Genomic DNA, 23,170 nt, shown 5'->3' with positions numbered 1-23,170 from the left:
AAAATAATACGTTTAAGGCCACCTACATCTAGATTCATGTCAGGAAGAGCATCTGGCATAGAACTTCTGCCAAATCAACATGGAGATCCATGGTGCATTGTGTGGTGGCTTTGTATTTACTTCCACCTGGATGTGCAGATTATTCAAGAGCTACCCAAACTTTTCCAATCTTTTATTTCAACCTCACCATGACTCAAACTGTGAATAGACAAAATCCTTCTTCCTTTTTTTGTATTGTGTTTTAACTGCTGTATTAATTGCATTTTTGAAAAATTTTGTGGGGCACATTTTGATCTCTGGCCTTAAGAGATGCTATGTATAAATACATTTATTGACTCTCCTTGTATGTCCACTAAGGAAAATAATATTTCAGCCAAAAATAATTGCACTTGGAGGTGTTGGGGGGGGGGTTTGAAAACCCCTCTCTCTCTCAGTGGTCATTGGGTGAGAAGTGGGTTACACCCTGGACAGGACACCAGTCCATCACATGGCAGACACATGTATATAGACAAACACATTTGCATGCTCACTCACACCTACAGACAACTTAAAGTTTCCATATGGACACAAAGCACACAACAAACACCTTGAGGCTACTAATGTTGTGACATGCCCTTCTCTGAGTCACATTATATGCCATCACATACACAATGAAAGTGGAATGAAAATGGCCGCTGTTTCACCTCAGGGAGCTTTGGTGGCTGCTGCCGCTAGCAACACATTTAAACAGGTTGCCTTAATTTATTAACTCACCAGAAATCCTTTTACTTACTCCAGTTTAAAGGGAATGACAGGTGTCTCTTCGATTGGTTGAATTTTTATTCAGATTTTACAACACCCATGCGTACTGAACATTTATCTAACCCCTTTGTGCACAACATCTGTTTTTTCACTTGGTTTTTGTGCTTGGTCAATAACAAATAGACCTTGGATATGCCACAAAGGAATTTGTGGAGTCTGGATATTCCCCCTGTGTGTACGTGGACTTTCTCTGGGTACCCCCAGTCCTCCCATATACTAAATCTATGTGACTTAATGACAGGATCAGGTTTTGAGGTGCGAATGTGAGTGAATTGTTGTGCAGCTTATTTAGCAGCTTTGTGTGGGGAATCCCTCTATCAACCATAATTTTACAAAAAAAATGAGCAGAATTATTAGAATATTCAGAGCTATCAGCAACACAATGAAATGATGTACCTAGTACGTACCTAGTACCTAGTGCAATGTTAAAGTTATGAGTCGTTGTTTTCTTCAAAACTGTGGTGTGAAAAAAAAAAACTGTGGTGTGATTCACTATGTTTTGGTTTAACCACAAATATGCAGTATTCATGTCTTGCTGATGTTTTAAAAAGAAAGGGGGGGAGCCTAATTAAACAATATCAAGCAAAGCAATGGTTTATTCTCACTCTTCATTCACCCAATCATGTAATACAAAATACGTATATTTATATACAAATACATTCAATTATACCTGTTAACAAATTCAACAATGACAACAAAAACATTTTACAGTATAATACAAGACAACTTAGAGAATGAAAGATTGTGTAAACATTGCCTACAGTTTCTTTTATCATAGTCAACATAGCTACATCGATCTCAAATGACACCTGTTATTTTTAAAAACAAGATGTTTAATAAATGAGAACTGAAAAAAGCAGACCAAAATACAGTTTTGCACCTTACATATGAGTATAAAATTTAGAAATATGAGGATGTAAAATACTTCAAAAGTGTTTAAAATAACAGAAAATAAGTTAATTTATAAGATAATTAGTGTGCTAAGAATAATTTGAAGAGATTTTGAATAGTTGCCCATGTAAGAAAATATAAAAAATATGAAAGAGCAGCGGTTTTTTTAATTACATAAGAATTTCAAATATTACATGCAGTATTGCAAATATAATACCTCAGCATATAGAGAGGTCATTGGGCATTGTTTGTTTCCTTATTATTTTATCTAGTGGCTTGTAAAAGTAAAAAAAAAATTGTTACAAATTTTTCTTGGTCACATGATATGGCTTTCAAAAGAAGTTATAAAACCCTCAAAATATTACCATTTCTGCCATCAAAATGCTAAAGTGGCAGATTTTGAACTGTATAATTTGCTTAGTGCACCTTACCTTACCTGTAATAATGAATGGCATTTGCCATTTCTGTACAAATACAGATATTTAAAAAAAAAATCACAATCAACACATTAAAAAAACTTTTTTTCTTGACAACTGCAAAATTAATCTCTACCTCTGTCAGTTGTATTGCGGTAATCTTACATCCTGTGTTCTTGCACTCATATTTCAGGCAAAAATTTGCTTGACTGTATGTGCAACTCTTGTGCAGCGGCATTCAATAGGATTCAAAATTAATTTCAGTCTCTCACAGCTTTGGATTTCTCCCATTTAAAATGCAGCATATCCAGCTTCAGTGTTCATAATAATGGCAAGAATATTAAGCAAAATACACTTTTAGTAATAATAATAACACAAAAATGAAACAGTTAAAGAAGACAAAGATGATGGTGGTCAAAGCAGCTGGGTGTTGGTCCACGACTTTTGGATTTTTCATGTGAATGCATGGATGATGTTTCCAATGATTATTTGGTATGGGAAATCTGTTAGTTGATGAACTGAGCGCCTCCATGTGGCACCATCTCTGTCACACCCCATGCCACCATGTTCCCCCTCTGCTCGCAGCCATGGCCCTCCCTCGAAGCCAGCTGTGAAATCTCCTCCTGTGTTAACAATCTGTCCCACATGTTCACCCCTGTCATCTTCCCTGCAAATGCTAGTTTCGCGTCAAAGCCTCCCTCAAACCCTGGCATGCCGCTAACTGGAGACTGGGGACAGCAGCCATTCTTTTCCTGGCCTAGCTGGAGTGAACCACCTTCAGGTATGACGTGTCCTTCAGCTACTCCAGGAGTGGAAACCACCTTTTTCCCATCTACCCACAGGGATGCCAGGCCTTGGTCAGAGGTCCAAGCCCCGCACAAATGGATCCACTCGTAGGCACCTCCTGTGTTCACCACTCCCTTGATCTGCACCAGGTGGGCCTCCCCTCCGACTGTGAAGAGGGCTGATGTATGGCCAAATAGCAGCTGGATCTCGTATGGATTCCTGCGATTTCCGTAGGAGAACAGCACAGTTTTATTGGACACGGCAGCTGGCTTTGCCCACAGGCACACAGTGAAGGAGGAGAGGGAGAGGGGGTCTTCTGGTATAACGGAAGTGTAGATACGACGGGATCGCATGGGGAAGAGAAGGGCAGTCTCACAACCTGTGCAACAACAAGGTAAATTATTTGTCTTCATTGAAAAGAACAGAGCCATTCACCAAAAAGGTATTGGTTTTATTATGGTATGTCAATCAATCAATCAATCAATTTTTTTATATAGCGCCAAATCACAACAAACAGTTGCCCCAAGGCGCTTTATATTGCAAGGCAAGGCCATACAATAATTCTGTAAAACCCCAACGGTCAAAACGACCCCCTGTGAGCAAGCACTTGGCTACAGTGGGAAGGAAAAACTCCCTTTTAACAGGAAGAAACCTCCAGCAGAACCAGGCTCAGGGAGGGGCAGTCTTCTGCTGGGACTGGTTGGGGCTGAGGGAGAGAACCAGGAAAGACATGCTGTGGAGGGGAGCAGAGATCGATCACTAATGATTAAATGCAGAGTGGTGCATACAGAGCAAAAAGAGAAAGAAACAATGCATCATGGGAACCCCCCAGCAGTCTATGTCTATAGCAGCATAACTAAGGGATGGTTCAGGGTCACCTGATCCAGCCCTAACTATAAGCTTTAGCAAAAAGGAAAGTTTTAAGCCTAATCTTAAAAGTAGAGAGGGTGTCTGTCTCCCTGATCTGAATTGGGAGCTGGTTCCACAGGAGAGGAGCCTGAAAGCTGAAGGCTCTGCCTCCCATTCTACTCTTACAAACCCTAGGAACTACAAGTAAGCCTGCAGTCTGAGAGCGAAGCGCTCTATTGGGGTGATACTGTACTACGAGGTCCCTAAGATAAGATGGGACCTGATTATTCAAAACCTTATAAGTAAGAAGAAGAATTTTAAATTCTATTCTAGAATTAACAGGAAGCCAATGAAGAGAGGCCAATATGGGTGAGATATGCTCTCTCCTTCTAGTCCCCGTCAGTACTCTAGCTGCAGCATTTTGAATTAACTGAAGGCTTTTTAGGGAACTTTTAGGACAACCTGATAATAATGAATTACAATAGTCCAGCCTAGAGGAAACAAATGCATGAATCAGTTTTTCAGCATCACTCTGAGACAAGACCTTTCTGATTTTAGAGATATTGCGTAAATGCAAAAAAGCAGTCCTACATATTTGTTTAATATGCGCTTTGAATGACATGTCCTGATCAAAAATGACTCCAAGATTTCTCACAGTATTACTAGAGGTCAGGGTAATGCCATCCAGAGTAAGGATCTGGTTAGACACCATGTTTCTAAGATTTGTGGGGCCAAGTACAATAACTTCAGTTTTATCTGAGTTTAAAAGCAGGAAATTAGAGGTCATCCATGTCTTTATGTCTGTAAGACAATCCTGCAGTTTAGCTAATTGGTGTGTGTCCTCTGGCTTCATGGAGAGATAAAGCTGGGTATCATCTGCGTAACAATGAAAATTTAAGCAATACCGTCTAATAATACTGCCTAAGGGAAGCATGTATAAAGTGAATAAAATTGGTCCTAGCACAGAACCTTGTGGAACTCCATAATTAACTTTAGTCTGTGAAGAAGATTCCCCATTTACATGAACAAATTGTAATCTATTAGACAAATATGATTCAAACCACCGCAGCGCAGTGCCTTTAATACCTATGGCATGCTCTAATCTCTGTAATAAAATTTTATGGTCAACAGTATCAAAAGCAGCACTGAGGTCTAACAGAACAAGCACAGAGATAAGTCCACTGTCCGAGGCCATAAGAAGATCATTTGTAACCTTCACTAATGCTGTTTCTGTACTATGATGAATTCTAAAACCTGACTGAAACTCTTCAAATAGACCATTCCTCTGCAGATGATCAGTTAGCTGTTTTACAACTACCCTTTCAGGAATTTTTGAGAGAAAAGGAAGGTTGGAGATTGGCCTATAATTAGCTAAGATAGCTGGGTCAAGTGATGGCTTTTTAAGTAATGGTTTAATTACTGCCACCTTAAAAGCCTGTGGTACATAGCCAACTAACAAAGATAGATTGATCATATTTAAGATCGAAGCATTAAATAATGGTAGGGCTTCCTTGAGCAGCCTGGTAGGAATGGGGTCTAATAAACATGTTGATGGTTTGGATGAAGTAACTAATGAAAATAACTCAGACAGAACAATCGGAGAGAAAGAGTCTAACCAAATACCGGCATCACTGAAAGCAGCCAAAGATAACGATACGTCTTTGGGATGGTTATGAGTAATTTTTTCTCTAATAGTTAAAATTTTGTTAGCAAAGAAAGTCATGAAGTCATTACTAGTTAAAGTTAATGGAATACTCAGCTCATTAGAGCTCTGACTCTTTGTCAGCCTGGCTACAGTGCTGAAAAGAAACCTGGGGGGTATGTCTGGAGGGTATTTTGAAAAGACGTGAACACAATCCATTGAAATTTGTTGGAGGGGACATTTGATGTCAGATTCATGCTACTGAGCACTTCACCTTCACCAATATTGTCCATTCACCTGACAGGTGTTGCATATTAGTGTGCTGATTTAAAGCATGATTATTGGGCAGATAATCTGCATTGGAGCAGTCACTCTATAATGTTGGGTTGAGTTTTTTTCGCTGAAGAAGCCAGATGTCTTGGTCCTGGGCTGGCGTGATTCCATGTGATCTGCGTTTGTGAGACTGTTTGCAAACATTGTCACAGGCATGTTATGGTAGTGAAATGAACGTTCATTTGACAGGTGGATACTTCTGCAGTCAGCATGCCAATGTCACGCTCTAAAATGTGTGACATCTCTGGCGTTGGCTGGTGCAATAAAACTGCACATTTTTGAGACTGCTTTTATTGTGACCAGTCCAAGTGTGCAATAATTAAGCTGTTTAATCAGCATCTTGATATGCCACGCCTGACAGGCTAATAGATTGGCAAAGGTGAAGTGACCTCAAATTTGTGAACAGAATTCGAGAGAAATAAACCTTTTGTGTGCATAGAATAAACTTTCTATCTTTTACTTCCATGCATGAAAAATGAGAATGACAACAAAAGTGTTGCATGTATGTTTTTTCTTGAGTATATGAATGAAGTGCCCCACAGGGAGAATACTGGAGGGAAAAAACACATAAACATTGAAAGGAGAGTTGAGTCTTCTTTCAAGGTTTCAGTCTCCTTTTAATCTAAGCCATCAAGATTAATGGTTAGATTTTGTTTTCTGATCCAGATTACCTGAGTCTGCAGTGTCACTAAGAAAAAAAAAAAACAATGTCAATCTCAGAGTTAGTCTCACTCAGACTAGGTTCTTCAGTTACTGGACTGACGTGTGGCAAAAACATGATATGTTTTTTTGTTATTCTGCTTTTCTTTATAATTTCCCTCATCTTATATACCTTACACAGTGTCTTCAATAAGACAGACAGTACAAGAGTATTTTTTAGTTCCTCTCAGAGCTCCTCTTACCTTAAGGGTTCATGAGATACACTTGATTTTCCTTAATCACCAACAGTAAAGTGCCTTCCTCTGGGCAGTGCAACAGATCACTGATTTCTGTGTTTACATGACTTTATTACTTTACTGTACGAGGAAGGTGGTTTAAGTAAAGGAAACCATGTTGCTGTTTGATAAGGCTGTCTACAGAAATGTAAAAGGTGTGTGAGTAAAAGAGAAGATTTTTGGGGGTGGAGCATTAGACTGTTAAACTTGACTTGAATGATAAGGTGGTGTGTGGGGGGAGATTTTTTGGGGGAGCAGAGGCACCATCAGACTACCATGATGCAAAGACGATCTCCCCATGGGGAGATGGTCACCCCGTAATATATTATGCAAATAATGAATGTTTATGAGTTCAATGGTATGAATATTTCATGAGGTGAAAGATGGAATGTTCCATTCAACAACGCAAAGCCGAGTTGAATGGTACATTCCAGCTTTCACGGAATTAAATGTTCGTTCCATTGAAAGAATGTAAAAACATTCATTATTTGTTTTATATGACAGCTAAAATAGATTTGTTATTTGATATTATATTAACTTATACACAACAGAAAAGGGACTTGCATTGTGGTGTTCATCCCTGGTGCTTTGATATCAACAGTCCAAGAACTTTAAATAGGAGTCCACAATTGTTCTCAGTCTACTTGGAAAAACAGATTGTCCATGACTCTTCAAAAAAAAAACAAAAAAAAAACAGACTTTGTGTACTTCCTCAAGTCAGCGAAAAATCTTGTCACAAATTTGTTCAGCTTTTCATCTTAACAGCTCTTCATGCCTCCAGATGGCTTATGGCATAATGGATTTGTTTGTGTGTGTTAGAAGAATTAGCACTGTCAGTTAGCTCCTTCAAATCATCGTTCGTCAGCAAAACAGACTCCACCATGTTTAGCTAAACGCTACCCCCACTAGTGTGTGCATGGGCAGGGTTCACAGCATGCAATGGTACAAAATGTATGGAACCAAATTTGTGCGGTAATTGGAACCATATTTACACCCTAAAGGTAACGCAACACAAATGGGACTAATAATCCATGTCATACTCCGTGACATATAAAGTACCAATCAAATGACAAAGATCCACTTATATATATATATATATATATATATATATATATATAGAGAGAGAGAGAGAGAGAGAGAGAGAGAGAGAGAGAGAGAGAGAGAGAGAGAGAGATGTCATGCTTGACCCTGGCTCGGGGTTTAGGTCTGGGTTTTGAATTTATGTCTTATATGGTTTTCTGGTTTTTGTTTTCATATGTTTATACTTTCTCTTGTAAATCTCAGTTTGGTTCTGTTTATTGCTTTGCTTTGATTTCTGGGTAGTCACTGGTTCCATTCTTTATCTTATCATTTTGTTTCACATTTATTTATTCTATAGTTGGTTTTTGTATTTGTTCAGTCATGGTTCTTTAGGTTGCTTTAGTCTTAGTTTTGTTCTGTTTGTCACAATTATTGTTTATGCTTAGTCACAGGTTTTTGTATTATTTATTTTTGATGTTGCATATCAGTTTATGTTCCATTCGTCGTTTATTGTATTATTCACTTGTCACCTGTTTTGTCTTCTGTTCAATCAATAGTTTGTTTTGCCATATTTATTGTACCCGTTACATTCCAGTTTTAGTTTTAACCATTAGTTTTCTGGTTTTCCCCTTTTTGATTTGTCACAGTAATTCTTAGGTTTTCCCCTTTTGTTTTGCTCACATTCATTTTTGAACACGTCATGTTTCTCACAGTTAATTTTTCTGTCACCCACTTCTCTTGTTTTGCACCACTTTGTTTTGCCCTCTCAAATCTCTTGCCTTTCTTCTCTCTTCTTTGTTCACTTCACCACACCCCTTTCCAGAACTTTCCACACACCTGCTTCACATAAACCTGATTAGTTTGATACTCTTTAAAACCCTCACAGTTCTACAGCTCACTGCCTGATTGTTGACTTTGTTCACTTTCTCGCCTCTTGTTTTTGTTCAGTGTGCTCTTGTGTATTTTGACCTTGCTTTTGTGCTCCGACCTCTGCCTTGCTGTTTCCCTAACTCCGCCTGTATTTTGACTCTGCCTTTGTTTTTGCCTGCCTTATACCTCAACACCGTGTGAATGAACCCTGCCTGGTTTATGGACCACGTCCCAGCCTGTACCATGTCTAATACTGCTCCTATGTTTGACTACCTGTGTACCGAACCCATTGCCTGGTTTCAAGATAAAGCCTTTCCTTCATCTAAACCAACCATGCCTGTGAGTCTGCATTGGTCTCCTACTGCTTCCGGTTCCAGCCAACCATGAGCCCGGACTAGAGAGAGATTTCTTATGCATACAGAAATATATGGCAAATGTCAGTTGGCAGAAAAAGAAAATGATAATATTTGTGATAACAGAGAGATTTGAATAAAGATAACATACCTGCCGGGAGATAATGTCGCTTCAATGATCTCATCATCTCCCCAAGCTCCAGTCTTGTCTCTTGCAGAGCAGCAAGTGCCTCCTCTAAAGCCATATGTTGTGATGTTACCTCCTGGTCCTTATGTCCATTGCCTTCATTTTCTGGAAGCTGGAAGCCTGTCTTTGGGTCTTTTTGCACTCCCGGTCCCATCATGGCTCCTGGACTGCTGAAACAACTGGCCTCCACCTTTGCAAGTCTGGAAGCTTGTGTTTGTGCTGCAGAGAGGAGCTGCTGTAACAATGCTTCCAGGTGGTTGGTAATCTCACTGGGGCTCCCACCTGCGGAATCTTTACAAGCTTTGAGGTTATCCAGAGTTCCTCTGAGGTGGGTTTCCAGCTGCAAAGCCATATTTCTTCCTGCCGTTTCCACTGCTGACCCACAGGACCCACTATACTGGGCTACAAACCTAATTAAAAAAAAATGCAGAGAATTAAAAATTTACATTCCTGTAACTAAGATTCTTATCATGTCACCAAAGTATTGGGATTAGTATATCCATGTATGTATGTAGAAAAGTACACGACATTACAAAATCTTATTGACTGTAAATGTTACAAAAGAAGAAATAGTAGAGAAGCTGGAATCTTTGACTGGACTGGGTTGCTTGACGCGAGGACTTTTCGCTTCAAATCGCAGAAGCTTCCTCAGCTAAAATTCTTGCTCTGGTAGTCTGACTTCTGTCTTGACTCTTGTAGAGAAGAATAAACAGAAGCCACAAAAGCTGGAGTTTTAAACCTAACCAGACCCCTCCTACCGAGAGGCAGACTGCTATAGGCTAGTGACTAAACAATAGCTCCAATTAGCACCTATTGTGCTCTAGTTAGCACCCTCCTAATGACAGGGCAGCTGTCCCTCCTAATGATGGGACGGACGCCTCTCCTGATGGCTCCCTTGACGACTGGTTCTGCTGGAGGTTTCTTCCTGTTAAAAGGGAGTTTTTCCTTCCCACTGTAGCCAAGTGCTTGCTCACAGGGGGTCGTTTTGACCGTTGGGGTTTTACATAATTATTGTATGGCCTTGCTTTACAATATAAAGCGCCTTGGGGCAACTGTTTGTTGTGATTTGGCGCTATATAAAAAAAAAATTGAATGATTGATTCATTGACTCTCCTGACGATGTGAATGACTCATTACCATGAACAAAAGACTGAAACTGCTTTGACCTGAGTACCCCATTGTAAACAGGGGACAAAGCGTGTCTCAGACCCCCTCCCTGGTTAAGGCTGGGTTTCAACTGTTTCACATAAAATGTCTCCTTGACCCCTGTCTCAAACCATTTCTTCTCTCTGGCTAAGATTTTAACTTCCTTGTCCTCAAACGTGTGGTTAGTGTCTTTAAGGTGCAGATGAACTGCAGACTGAGGTCCACTGGCGCCCTCTCTGTGGTGCTGGTATAGCCTTTTGTGTAAAGGTTGCTTAGTCTCACTCCAGCTTTTGTGGCTTCTGTTTATTCTTCTCTACAAGAGTCAAGACAGAAGTCAGACTACCAAAGTAAGAATTTTAGCTGAGGAAGCGTCTGCAATTTGAAGCGAAACGTCCTCACGTCAAGCAACCCAGTCCAGTCAAAGATTCAAGCTTCTCTACTATGGAAACCACCTGGACAACTGAGAGCCTACACAGAAACAAAAGAAGAAATGAAACATTTCCAGATTGATTTATGCAGCTGTCAACTATCATTTCCTTCAGTCCTTTACTGTGACCTAACATTTCTTTTCCCAACTAACCTGAGCATTTCATCACGCAGTGACCCCACCTCCACCTTGATGATGTCATCTGCATACTGAAGCAGCATGTTCTCCCTCATCTGACTGTTCTCCAGCATAGAGAAGAGTTTGTCCCATTTAGTCAGATCTGGAGAATTGCAAGGGGCCGGGCTTGGTGTGGCTGCAGATTGGTAATGGGAAATAGACATGAATGGCAAGAGATATTTAACAGTAGTAGTACTTTCTTGGTGCTACAGGGACAGTAAACCTATTTTACAGAGATCAAAACATATGAAGGATGATTGGGAAGTTTTGAACCTGACTCAGAAAAAGTAGGGTGTGGTTCTCCATTTTTTGCATTCTGAGACACCAACATTTCTCAAGAATGTTGGTGTTTCTCATTCTTGACAACTGTTGGTGCAAAACCTCTCAATCACCCTTGTATTTCAGTTCTGAACAAAGTTAAATACATTCTGGACCACAACTCACTCCACATTCTCTATTGCTCACTGATCTTACCATATTTACACTATTGTGCAGAGGTCTGGGGCAATAATTATAAATGTACAACACAACCCTTATTCATACTGCAGAAAAGAGCTATAAGAATAATTCATAATACTGGTTATAGAGACCACACAAATTCACTATTCTTAAAATCAAAAATTTTAAAAATTACTGATCTTGTTCATTTTCAATCAGTACAAATCGTGTATAAAGCAATAAACAATTTACTTCCTGAAAATATTAAAAACATGTTCTTTAATAGAGTAGGGGATTATAATCTGAGGGGGGAGTTTAACTTAAAACATCAGTGGGCACGTACAACATTAAAAGGTTTTTGTATTTCTGTTTGTGGAGTGAGGATGTGGAACAGATTGAGGGTGGAGCTCAAGCAATGTCCAAGTATGAATCAGTTTAAGCAGCGGTATAGGTACATGGTTTTTTCTAGGTATAAGGAGGAGGAAGGGTGTTGAGGGTTAGGGTGTTTTGTTGATCATTGTTTAGTTGTGTGCACTTTGTTTTTCTATCTTGTAAATATGTAGTATAAAATCACACGCACTGCATATGTATGTAGGTATGTGTGTATGTAGTTATATGTATATACAATAGTGTTCAGAATAATAGTAGTGCTATGTGACTAAAAAGATTAATCCATGTTTTGAGTATATTTCTTATTGTTACATGGGAAACAAGGTACCAGTAGATTCAGTAGATTCTCACAAATCCAACAAGACCAAGCATTCATGATATGCACACTCTTAAGGCTATGAAATTGGGCTATTAGTAAAAAAAAAAAGTAGATTAAAAAGTTGATTGGAGAGGGGAAAACTTATACGCAGGTGCAAAAAATTATAGGCTGTTCATCTACAATGATCTCCAATGCTTTAAAATGGACAAAAAAACCAGAGACACGTGGAAGAAAACGGAAAACAACCATCAAAATGGATAGAAGAATAACCAGAATGGCACAGGCTCACCCATTGATCAGCTCCAGGATAATCAAAGACAGTCTGGAGTTACCTGTAAGTGCTGTGACAGTTAGAAGATGCCTGTGTGAAGCTAATTTATTTGCAAGAAGCCCCCGCAAAGTCCCTCTGTTAAATAAAAGACGTGCAGAAGAGGTTACAATTTGCCAAGGAACACATCAACCGGCCTAAAGAGAAATGGAGGAATATTTTGTGGACTGATGAGAGTAAAATTGTTCTTTTTGGGTCCAAGGGCTGCAGACAGTTTGTGAGATGACCCCCAAACTCTTGAGTTCAAGCCACAGTTCACAGTGAAGACAGTGAAGCATGGTGGTGCAAGCATCATGATATGGGCATGTTTCTCCTACTATGGTGTTGGGCCTATATATCACATACCAGGTATCATGAATAAGTTTGGATATGTCAAAATATTGAAGAGGTCATGTTGCCTTATGCTGAGGAGGACATGCCCTTGAAATGGGTGTTTCAACAAGACAATGACCCCAAGCACACTAGTAAATGAGCAAACTCTTGGTTCCAAACCAGCAAAATTAATGCCTTGCAGATGTGAAGAAATCATGAAAAACTGTGGTTATACAACTAAATACTAGTTTAGTGATTCACAGGATTGCTAAAAAAAAGCAGTTTGAACATAATAGTTTTGAGTTTGTAGCGTCAACAGCAGATGCTACTATTATTGTGAACACCCCCTTTTCTACTTTTTTTTTTACTAATAGCCCAATTTCATAGCCTTAAGAGTGTGCATATCATGAATGCTTGGTCTTGTTGGATTTGTGAGAATCTACTGAATCTACTGGTACCTTGTTTCCCATGTAACAATAAGAAATATACTCAAAACCTGGATTAATCTTTTTAGTCACATAGCACTACTATTATTCTGAACACTACTGTATGTACGTATCTACACTAGAGATGTTTATGATGACGGGACTTGAGTTTGTGTTGTGTTAAATGTGTTTGTAGCATGGCCCAAGCAGAGACCCCTTAGAGTCTGGTCTGCTTGAGGTTTCTTCCTCAATACATCGGAGGGAGTTTTTCCTTACCACTGTCGCCTGTGTGCTTGCTCTGGGGGTTGGTAATGAGTATATTTGTATGTATATAAGGGGTGGGCATTTATAAGCTTTGCTTCTGCTCACCCCCTTTTGGTCACACGTCACTGTGGAATTGTCTTGTGTATCAGTTTTTTGTTACTGTTGAGTTTGTGTGCCAAATAAATTCATTCATTCATTCATTATTTAGCAGAAGTACTTTCTTGGTGCTATAGAGACAGCAAACCTATTGTACAGAGGTCATAAAATCCTTAGATTATTGTTGCCGCTGTTAAATGGCTAAATGTTTGGATGTAGGTATGTCACCAGGGAGCAAATATAGGCTACAAGTTAAAGAAACACAAAGGAAAAAGATAAGAAAGGCAAAATATGTTAAATGGTGAAAGATACAAGGTTATGCAGCATTCTTTGGTTTTTAAGTAATTTGAATTTGACTAAAAGGAGCCATCTATCTACTGGAGCCTGCTGAAAATGACAAAGATTGATCACTTTCAGCTTTTTTGGACAGTTGAAGAGAACTGAAAACCCCAACATTTATAAATTCTCTGATTCTGACAGCTTGACACCTGTACTATCATGCAGTGACTACTCAGCTGTGTGTTGGCATTGGTAAACAGACCTAACTTTTTAATTCCATGCCAGTCAAAACCCAAAGTTCCACAAGGTGTTGGTTGTGGCAACAGCATAGGCTTGTGTTGAACTATAGTAGAACTATTTCTTTGTGGATGGACAAGAGTCATCAGTAGTAAATAATAGACCACAGTAATGCCAAAATGCATTCCAATATGCACTTCATGTGATACCAATATTTCCAACTCCAAGTCCATCAGTGAAAGCGTTATACAACACTTACATGTCCAAACTAAGCTGTGATGGACACTTTGTTCCACTTAGACTTAGGCACATAGACTGTATATATACTAGACAAACTTTGTTTGAGGTCACCCATAGGTTTTCTATAGAGACCCAGAAGCAAAAATGTTGGCAGCACTTAACTCTGCCAACTCTGCCTACGCCATGATGAACCCATAAATGCATTAAGAAGTGGAGCAAGTGTGACTCCTTGTGTGATAAAAGAAACCTAAACATGCCCCTATCTTTGATTCTGAACCAGCTAAGCTAACAGGCTAGCCTCAGTGTTTATGACATCATGGGTGTTTATGACATCATATTTTAGGGAACTGCGTGATGGTTCTCATAAAGGTTTTCTTTGGTGCATTAAAAGTTATGAGCTGCTTATTTTCTCAGTAATCGTGCATTAATGTGACCAAACAGAGCAAGCTACCGATAGCTGCGGAAAGTGCTCATACTGTTAGCATACAACATTAAATAAGACAAGAATTGCACTTTGTGCAAATATTGCAGCAGAGATGTCTGAGTCGATCTGTTAGGACACTTCACCAAACAAAAAGCCGCATTATTCCAGGTGTTTGTCATAAAATTATCAAAATCACCAACATAACCCTCTGCAACAGCTAGTGGCAATATCGCACGGCCTCTGAACTCAGCTTAACAGCTGTCACTCAAAGAAACCACGCCCCTAATCATTGCAGAACTATGTCTTAAAATGTCTTAAAGACGTTAGAAAAAAAAAGATAACACCCCCATTCAGTTGTCATGGAGGGAGAAACTATCTACAGAGACTGAAACTGTTATTTGTACCAGGCTGTAAAAATGTGTATTTCTGCTCTAAAGTTGGACATTTTAACATGAACTTGAATGGGAACCTGCTTGGTTCTGGAGCAAGGTTCAAGTGACCAGTCAAAGAACTGCAACTTTTTGTTCTTCCGGGTGAACTTCATTTGAGACATCAAAGCTTATCGCTTTCTTGGATGTATGTAAGCTGGCTCAAGTAAAAAAATAAACTTGTGGATTTGGATTAATGTTTTTACAGCAAAAACGTCAAGGCAAAAACATCAAGCCCAACATCTTAAGGTCCTTGGACAGAGGTATGTGGTGAAAAAATAGCAACAGTATTTACTTGAGTATGTATATTCTTTAATAATGGGCCAGTCTCAAGTTTACCTTTATTTTTTAAAATTGTTGGAAAAAGTTGATTCACAACAACTGGTGTGTTATTTGTCTGATAATAATCTCTTGGTGAGATAAGAAGGGCACTTTCCTTCCTATGTTACTCTACCATCATTCAGCTTTTGATTTCCTTCCTTTCAGGTGGGTGGAAAGTCCAGGAGTGAGATGATCTCAGACACACTGAATAGATTTCTCTCAAATTCTGTCCATAGTATCCTGCAGGACTGCAGGGATTATTTCGGAAGTGTCACAAGCTTCAGACTGAATTAGGCAAAAGTTTCATGCTCTCTGCTTCCCTTTGGTCGGACGCCTGTGAGAGATTTAGAATAACAAAGTATTGAGCAAAAGGTGTGAATACTTATGTACATGTGATTTTTTAGTTTTTTATTTTTGATAAATTTACAAAAATTTCACCAAAACTTTTTTCATGTTGTCATTATGGGGTGTTGTGAGTAGAATTTTGAGGAGAAAAATTAATTTACTCCATTTTGGTATAAGTCTGTAACATAACAAAATGTGGAAAAAGTGAAGCACTGTGAATACTTTCTGGATGCACTGTAAGTGGTTTACTTTTGAGTAATGTGGTAGTAAAATAGAATAAACGCTAACTTTTACAGTTTGAAGAGGAGAGTGGAGGTTATGCCTGTCCTTTTCTATTTAAAGGCAGAATAGAATGGAGGTTTCTTCCTGTTAAAAGGGAGTTTTTCCTTCCCACTGTAGCCAAGTGCTTGCTCACAGGGGGTCGTTTTGACCGTTGGGGTTTTACATAATTATTGTATGGCCTTGCCTTACAATATAAAGCGCCTTGGGGCAACTGTTTGTTGTTATTTGGCGCTATATAAAAAATTGATTGATTGATTGATTGATTGAATATCTCAAAAAGTGCTGGTTGGAGTCTGACAAAATTTTGAGGAGAGGTGATCCTTGCATCAGGCAAGCATAGGCTAAATTATTGTAGCGGTCCAGATTGTGCCACAGTTTTTAATTTTATTCTTTTCTTTAACATTGATTTATTGGCACAAGAAGTTATAAGTATGATGGTCGCCCGCTGGTGGCTGGTCGAGGTGATATTAGTGCGCTACTAAATATTGAAGCTTTGATCATGGAGTTTTTTGGTGCTTTTGAGCAGCTGTGAGTGTTTGTAAATTGAGCTTTGCTCTTATTCCAACTGAGTTCCTGTGCCACATGAACATGCTCATATTTACAGACAAGTTCTTGTATGAAATTATAGTTCTATGTATTTTTTAAATGAGCACATCTTTTGAATTAACAAAGACATAAACCAGACAATAAGTGTAGGCTGCCCCTGCCCTGCACCCCTTGCTGTCACCAATTAAGTGCTGCTGGGAAATTTTAGACCTGGCTTTACTTATCTTTTACTGTTTTTTTTAGTCTGTCATTCCGCTTAAAATAAACTGCCGTGATCCCCCTGAGGTCACCCTCACTAATTCAAATTCCATTCAGATTTGAGGTCAGAAGCAGTGATCTGTATCCTCCTGCAGCATTTCACTTTCCTTGCTTCCTCTGAAAAACACTTAGACACACGCTGCACGTACCTCACGCGAGCTAACTTTTTGTTTGCCAAGTTATTTATGGCATTTTGGGTCATTTTTTCTCCCACTATCTCATGCTCTGGCAATAAGAAACATTCTGGCATGCTCTCTGTACCCCTTTTTTCCTGGTGCTGTAACTTGCGTGTTCATATTTTACTACTCTGCTCCACCATGTGTTTACGCTGCTCTTATTTTTGCCTTCAGTCGTGTTTGATCATGTTGCACACTGTGCCAAGAGTGAAGTTTGCTACCTGTTTACTGTTGGTGCTATAATTACAGCTCCCAGAAGGATTAAAACAACAAACAAATGCAAAATGCAAGCTGTGAAAATAAAGGCTGATTGTGCACGCACACACACACTTTCATACAAACACTTCAGCGCAGTTTTTCTCTCACCCATTCCAACACACAAAATCGCTGATGCTTTTTAAACCAGCAAATGATTTAGGGCAGGAAGTGTTTTTTTTTTTTTTTAATAAAATGGAATTGTGGCAGGTCTGTGTACTGTATTATTAAACAAGACAATATTCAGGGGACCATTGGTTTGATTCCTTGTCAGACAGGCAACTCACTAAAACCCCCATCACACATACGCCAGTTGAGGCAGAATGGCGTCAGAATGACACATCTGGCCTCAATTGGGAAGTACCGCACCTCAATACTTCCCAATTGAGGCCAGATGTGTCATTCTGATGCCATTCAGCCTCAATCGGGAAGTATTGAGGTGTGGTCTGAAGACCAAAGGACGGCAGTCCTAAGTGTGTTGAACATATTCAAAACACTCTTGGCGCCATTGAGATGGGACAAATATCTGACTGTTCTATGTGCAGGTTTTGTGTCATCTGATCTCAATCTATATATTCTGACAGCATCATAACAGCATTTAAACAATCTGATTGCGCTTGATTGAGCTCTGAGATCGATTGGTCACAGCAAAGTCTGCCGGCATGTTGTGCCACGTATGTCCACCTCCACTGGACCCCGGCCAGCGAGGGCAAAAGAAATGTTCATGTGTAATAACATGTATATGGCACTCTGCGCCTGTCAGAGGCTCAGGGCAGCGCCCCGCAATGCAGCTGAATGGGATGTCACCGCTGTAATACACGTATTATTACATGTTCACTTCATAAGTCTGTAGCAGGTATGATGTGGAAATGTTTTCCCAGCCCATGACAACATAAATAAATTTGCAACTCACCTCTGGTACCCCGCGTTCTGCAGCGCAGACAGCTGATGAAGTCCCTTTCACTTGGCTGCGCTGTGTGCTGCCAACATCGATCATGTGAAAAATGCATAATCCACCTCTGGCATAAATAAATCCCATGTGAAGCGCCGTCCTGCACCGATAATCCAACTACAGTTGTGTTAAGGTTGGCGCACTGCCAGCACAGCAGTTATGGAGTCCAGCCGGATGAATAACATCTAGCAATGCAAGTATATACTGTTCAAACACCTAAAGGGATTTTTCACAGAATTATACAAAAGCAGGAGAACACTGACAGCTGACAGCGTTTTTGTGCACTTTCTGGATGCACAGCTCTTGTACTCACACGGGCGCATGTGGAGCGGCTGATACAGCCATTATGAACACACATACACGCAGCTGAGCGTACATTTCGGCCACACATTCGCACGCTGCTTTTATCACGTGTTCTACGGACGCATGCACATACATGCGCGTAACGGCTTGTTCACCCATTATGAACACAGGCACGCAACTGAGTGACCATTTCATCTGGCCAGTAACTCACACACTGTTTGTATCACACACACTCATCATGTGAAACACACACACTCCTGCCAGCGCACCCTCTTCCTGATGAGAGGTCAGTTTAGCGCTGGGAATGTGAGGATGAGCAAAGATATGATTGCATGGGTGAGTGAGTGATTGGGTGCGTGAGTAAGTGACAGCTCCAATGTCTGGGTGCGTTCTGACATGGCTGACCACGCCTCTTTCCCTCCCAGCTGCATTCGGATTATGACCATATTTGCCATGTCCGCCTGGTTCCTGCACATTCTTGCTATGTGTGACAGGGGCTTTAGATCCAATCCTCAAATTGCTTCTGGTCTGCAGTTGAGCGCCTTGCATAGCTAAACACTGACATCGGAGTGTATGTGCATGTGTGCGTGTGTTAGCATAATAACATGCGGCACCAATATAAAGTGCTTTGAGTGTTTGCATTAGATGGGAAATCATTGTTCTCTTATGTCAAATCAATCAGAAATATATTTGAATGCAGTGTTAATAGTTGCCAAACCAAACAGAAATACCTCATGTAAACACATCAGTCACACTGAAACAGCCACTCTCAATTAAAATAGTATTCAGAATGAATACATTGATAAACCATTTAATAAGAAAATTTTAACCATAGGAATATTTGATTGCATTCAGCTTTTTTTTTTAGCTTTATTTTTACAATAATCTTATTTGCTGCTGTCTCCGTACACTCTCTCACTATTTCTTTGTTTGTATTAGGCTGGTCTCACACTACCAATTTTTGGCCCTGATTCTTGAACTGATTGCAAAATTGAGTACATCTTGCCACATTGTTTATCATAAGAGCCAAAATTTGTTTGGATCCATATGCAGTTCTTCCTGTTACCGGCTATTTTATGTCAAATTACATACAATTCTAACCGTGTATGCTGAGTACACCCGAGTGCGTACAATTTCCATTACATGATTGTTTCTGCATATGTGCCACCACATGTTCATAACTCTACTACTGCATTTTTGTCACACTTTTCCAAAAAGCTAAAATGTCTGTTAAATTCTCAAAGCTGTCTTCTGTTGAGGAGCATGACATGCTTTTCATGGGTTTCATGGAATCAGAAGGAAGCTCCTGCTCAGAGAACAGTAGGCCCACTTACTGCATATTGCACTAGCTTGTCCACTTTCACCTACTTTTACACAACAGTACCGCCAATCTTCGCCAATTAAATCTGATTATTCAATTTGTATGGGTCACAATTTATTTCCATGTCACAAATTTTTTAAACATGTTTAAAAATTTCCCAGTTGGTCACAATGTTCTGCAAATCTACTGTTACCACAGATTACAGGTCCTGATTGGGTATCCATTCACCTCACCCAAATCGTTGACAGTTGAGTCAGACCGCCCTTAGACACATCTGTTTATTTTGCTCCATTAAATGTCACAATTTCATAAATAACTGGTGGGTCATACGTGAGTTTAGGTTGATTTTTCATGAGCTCATCCACATGTGCTTTTTTTTGTTTTGTTTTGTTTTTTGACTGAGAGGAAATTAATGTTGAATTCTTTCAGCTGAGTCAATATGGAGTTAATTTTTGTTCTCTGGCAAAACACGTGATTTTAAAATTGCTGTCTTTCAGAATAAATCTGGCACTACACTGCTCCTGCTGTAGTGTTTGTGTGAGCAGTCAGTCATGCTGTAATCTGGATGGTCTCAGCAGACAGCTGAAAAGCTCTGCAGCTTTTCTCACTCAGTGTGTTTCTTAGACACCACTGATGTCAAACACAAATGGTGTCTCTGCCAACATCCTCAGTATATATTTCTATATCTGGCTGGCTGTCATTTCTCAGCACATGTGACACACTGCTATCTCTTATTTAATCCATATTAATCACATAATTCATAATGCACAACAGACTGTTGGCATATTTGTTTCTTTGTTGCAACATGAGCATGGAGATCATTTAGAACATGCTCATTAGGCAGACTTGAAAGGCATCATAACATTTTATGACCTACGGTTGGTTTTGAGCAATTTACAAATTATATACTGAAAAGTAAAAGTTTATTACCCATAAAGGAGTCATTGACTTAATACCAGATGACAGAGAACCTTTTAAAACTTCTGGAAAAATGAGTTTTCTTCAAGTTTTGACATGCTCAGGTTCAACAGTGATGATAAAAATACAAAAATGTTTAAGGGCACATAAGATTTTTCTTCAAAGTTACACCTTTTACAAAATTATTGTTTCGACAACACAAGACAGCTCCTTGGATTAACTTTTGTAATGTTTCTAAAATGTAAACTCTAACTGCAGCAAGATTTGAAACAGTCAAACTAATTTGGTACAAAGATTTAGAATAATTAAACAGATAATAATATTTGGTACCATTGTTGTTACTGTTTTGGCACAAAATGAACTAAACTTTTTTTTCATTAATAAAAACATAAAAACTTTTTTTGTGTTCTATACAGCTGTGTGTCGCTGACAAAATTCAAAATACAAACTTCATTTAGTATTTTGTACCTGTTGCCATGCCTACAGAACTGATGGAACTACTGACCCACCAACCAAATTATCTTATTATCTAATGATGAATTCTGGAGAAGGACTTTAAAATTTAAAGCCTTCCATGAAGTGACATTTTTGAGTGATGAAGCTACACTTTAGCCCCAAGGCAATTTAATGGTTTTGTTGGATTTATATTGGGATTGCTGGGTCATAACTGCTATATTGCTATTTTGTTGAGAAATTGTGATTATAAAGAAAGTTACTTACAGGGATCTGTCTGTATCCCTGGATTAAGCAGCAGATACAGGTCCAAAAACCTGTTCTCACTTTGTCTCTTTGCAACTTGTAGATCCATCTATGTAATGTTTCTGGTCATCTTTCTTCTTACAGTGTGGCCCTGCAGTTCTTCCCCTGAGACAGTTTTTCTTCAAGTTCTTGTTTACTTTAGCCAGTTACCTCCACTTCTATTCTTCATCTTTGGTGACTGAATCCTTTGTATTTTCATTATATCTTCACATCACACACACACACACACACACACAAAAGTACTATACAGCACCGAAAGTGCTTCCCCTATGGTTACTGCCCAAATAACCAGGTTTGGTACTATTTAGCACCATTTTTTTTTTTTTATGTGTAACTTCTAAACACTGATCTTTATTAAATGTCAAATGTTTTGCCTTCCTGTGTATTGTCAGCCCTGTCTTTTTTCCAGTCTTCTTGCTTCCTTTCTTCTTTGTTTCTGGTGCCACAAAACACAGTGTCATCTGCAAAAAGCATGACCCACAGACACTGGTCTTTAACTTTAAAAGCACATTTTCCTTTTATTGTCATTTTTTTCTGCCCTCTGTTAGCTTATTTTAATAACCTATACACCCCAGTTTTGTAGACAGTCACACTGAGGGGACCATCAAATATCAAGCCTGTTTCCATTGTAGAGTAACGACAGAGCCTGAACATATGAGGACGATGAAACCTGGAAAAGGTCCTGGTCTTACCTACAGGGTGGGCCAATAAAATGTTACCACTTTTATAATCCAAAGAAGAGGAGCATGGATCGAACATGCCATCAATTATTGAACTGTGTGGAAAACAACAGACAAAGTGGGAAACCTTTGGTATCAAATGTTAATTTGAAGCTTCTGTTACAAGTCTGTAAATAAAATTTTTGAATAAGTTCATTTCAAAAACTTGTGTACGATCACAAAGTGGTAACATTTTATTGGCCCACCCTGTACACAATTTATACAACATTTATATACAACATAAAATGTTTTGGTTTTTATCCCACACCTGAAAAGACAGTCCAAATGCCAACAGCAGAGGTGGTTTCAGTATAGGTTTCGCTCTAGCACACATATTCACAGTTAATCACTTACGTGTTGGTGTCTCTTCCTCTGTGATTTCATTGAAGTAGTTGTCGCCATAGTTGACCTCAATTTCGTCTTCATAGGCGAGAGCCAGACACAAGCACACCTGGATGAGAAGCCACTGAAACATTCTGCTGCTGACGGAGTGTGTGTATTTGAGGATGAATGAGTTTGTCAGCTCTCCTTTCTACTTGTTTTAAGAGAAGGTCACAGTCAGGTGATTCGATGTGTTTGTTGTCTCTACGTTGTCCTCCTCCCTGTCTGTAGTTCTGTGGGTCCACAACTCTCTTTTTCAAGCCCTCTCACTCGCATATGAGCATTTGTCCCTCCCCCCTGATGACTTCCTCAAGCACTCTCTCTCTCTCTCTCTACCCCCTCTCTCTTTCTCTCCCCCACTCCTTCTAAGTGCTGAGCAACCCTTTGGCAGGCAGCCCAGAAGTGTACACATGGAAATTTTCAGCAATTATCTAATATTCTTTGGTAAAGTCCTACGTCACACTTTAAAGGGGGAATTTGAGAATATAAATTATTGATCTAATTTTTATAGTTTGGGCTTCTTCCGTCACCCTGCCTCTCATGACAAAGAACACATTGTAATTCCTACCTATCCATATGCAGTGCATCCAGAAAGTATTCACAGCGCTTCATTTTTCCCAC

General features: G+C 39.4%; 2 protein-coding genes across 4 annotated transcripts in view; one reads left to right on the top strand and one right to left on the bottom strand.

The window, feature by feature from the left end:
• The window catches only part of veph1 (ventricular zone expressed PH domain-containing 1), a 294,852-nt gene that overhangs the window by 78,098 nt on the left and 193,584 nt on the right, over positions 1 to 23,170 (top strand). The gene's annotated exons all lie outside the window — the stretch shown is intronic.
• On the bottom strand, positions 1,297 to 22,827 carry ptx3a (pentraxin 3, long a). Its single transcript, XM_034168112.1, has 4 exons — positions 22,523 to 22,827; positions 10,810 to 10,969; positions 9,048 to 9,493; positions 1,297 to 3,273 (listed from the first exon to the last, which is right to left on the bottom strand). The coding sequence occupies exons 1-4, from the start codon at positions 22,641 to 22,643 to the stop codon at positions 2,615 to 2,617; spliced, it is 1,386 nt and encodes a 461-aa protein (XP_034024003.1). The 5' UTR covers positions 22,644 to 22,827; the 3' UTR covers positions 1,297 to 2,614.

The sequence above is a fragment of the Thalassophryne amazonica genome, chromosome 4 (genome assembly GCF_902500255.1).
Source record: "Thalassophryne amazonica chromosome 4, fThaAma1.1, whole genome shotgun sequence".
In the NCBI taxonomy this organism is placed as follows: Eukaryota; Metazoa; Chordata; class Actinopteri; order Batrachoidiformes; family Batrachoididae; genus Thalassophryne; species Thalassophryne amazonica.
This window is presented reverse-complemented; position numbering and strand designations above follow the sequence as displayed.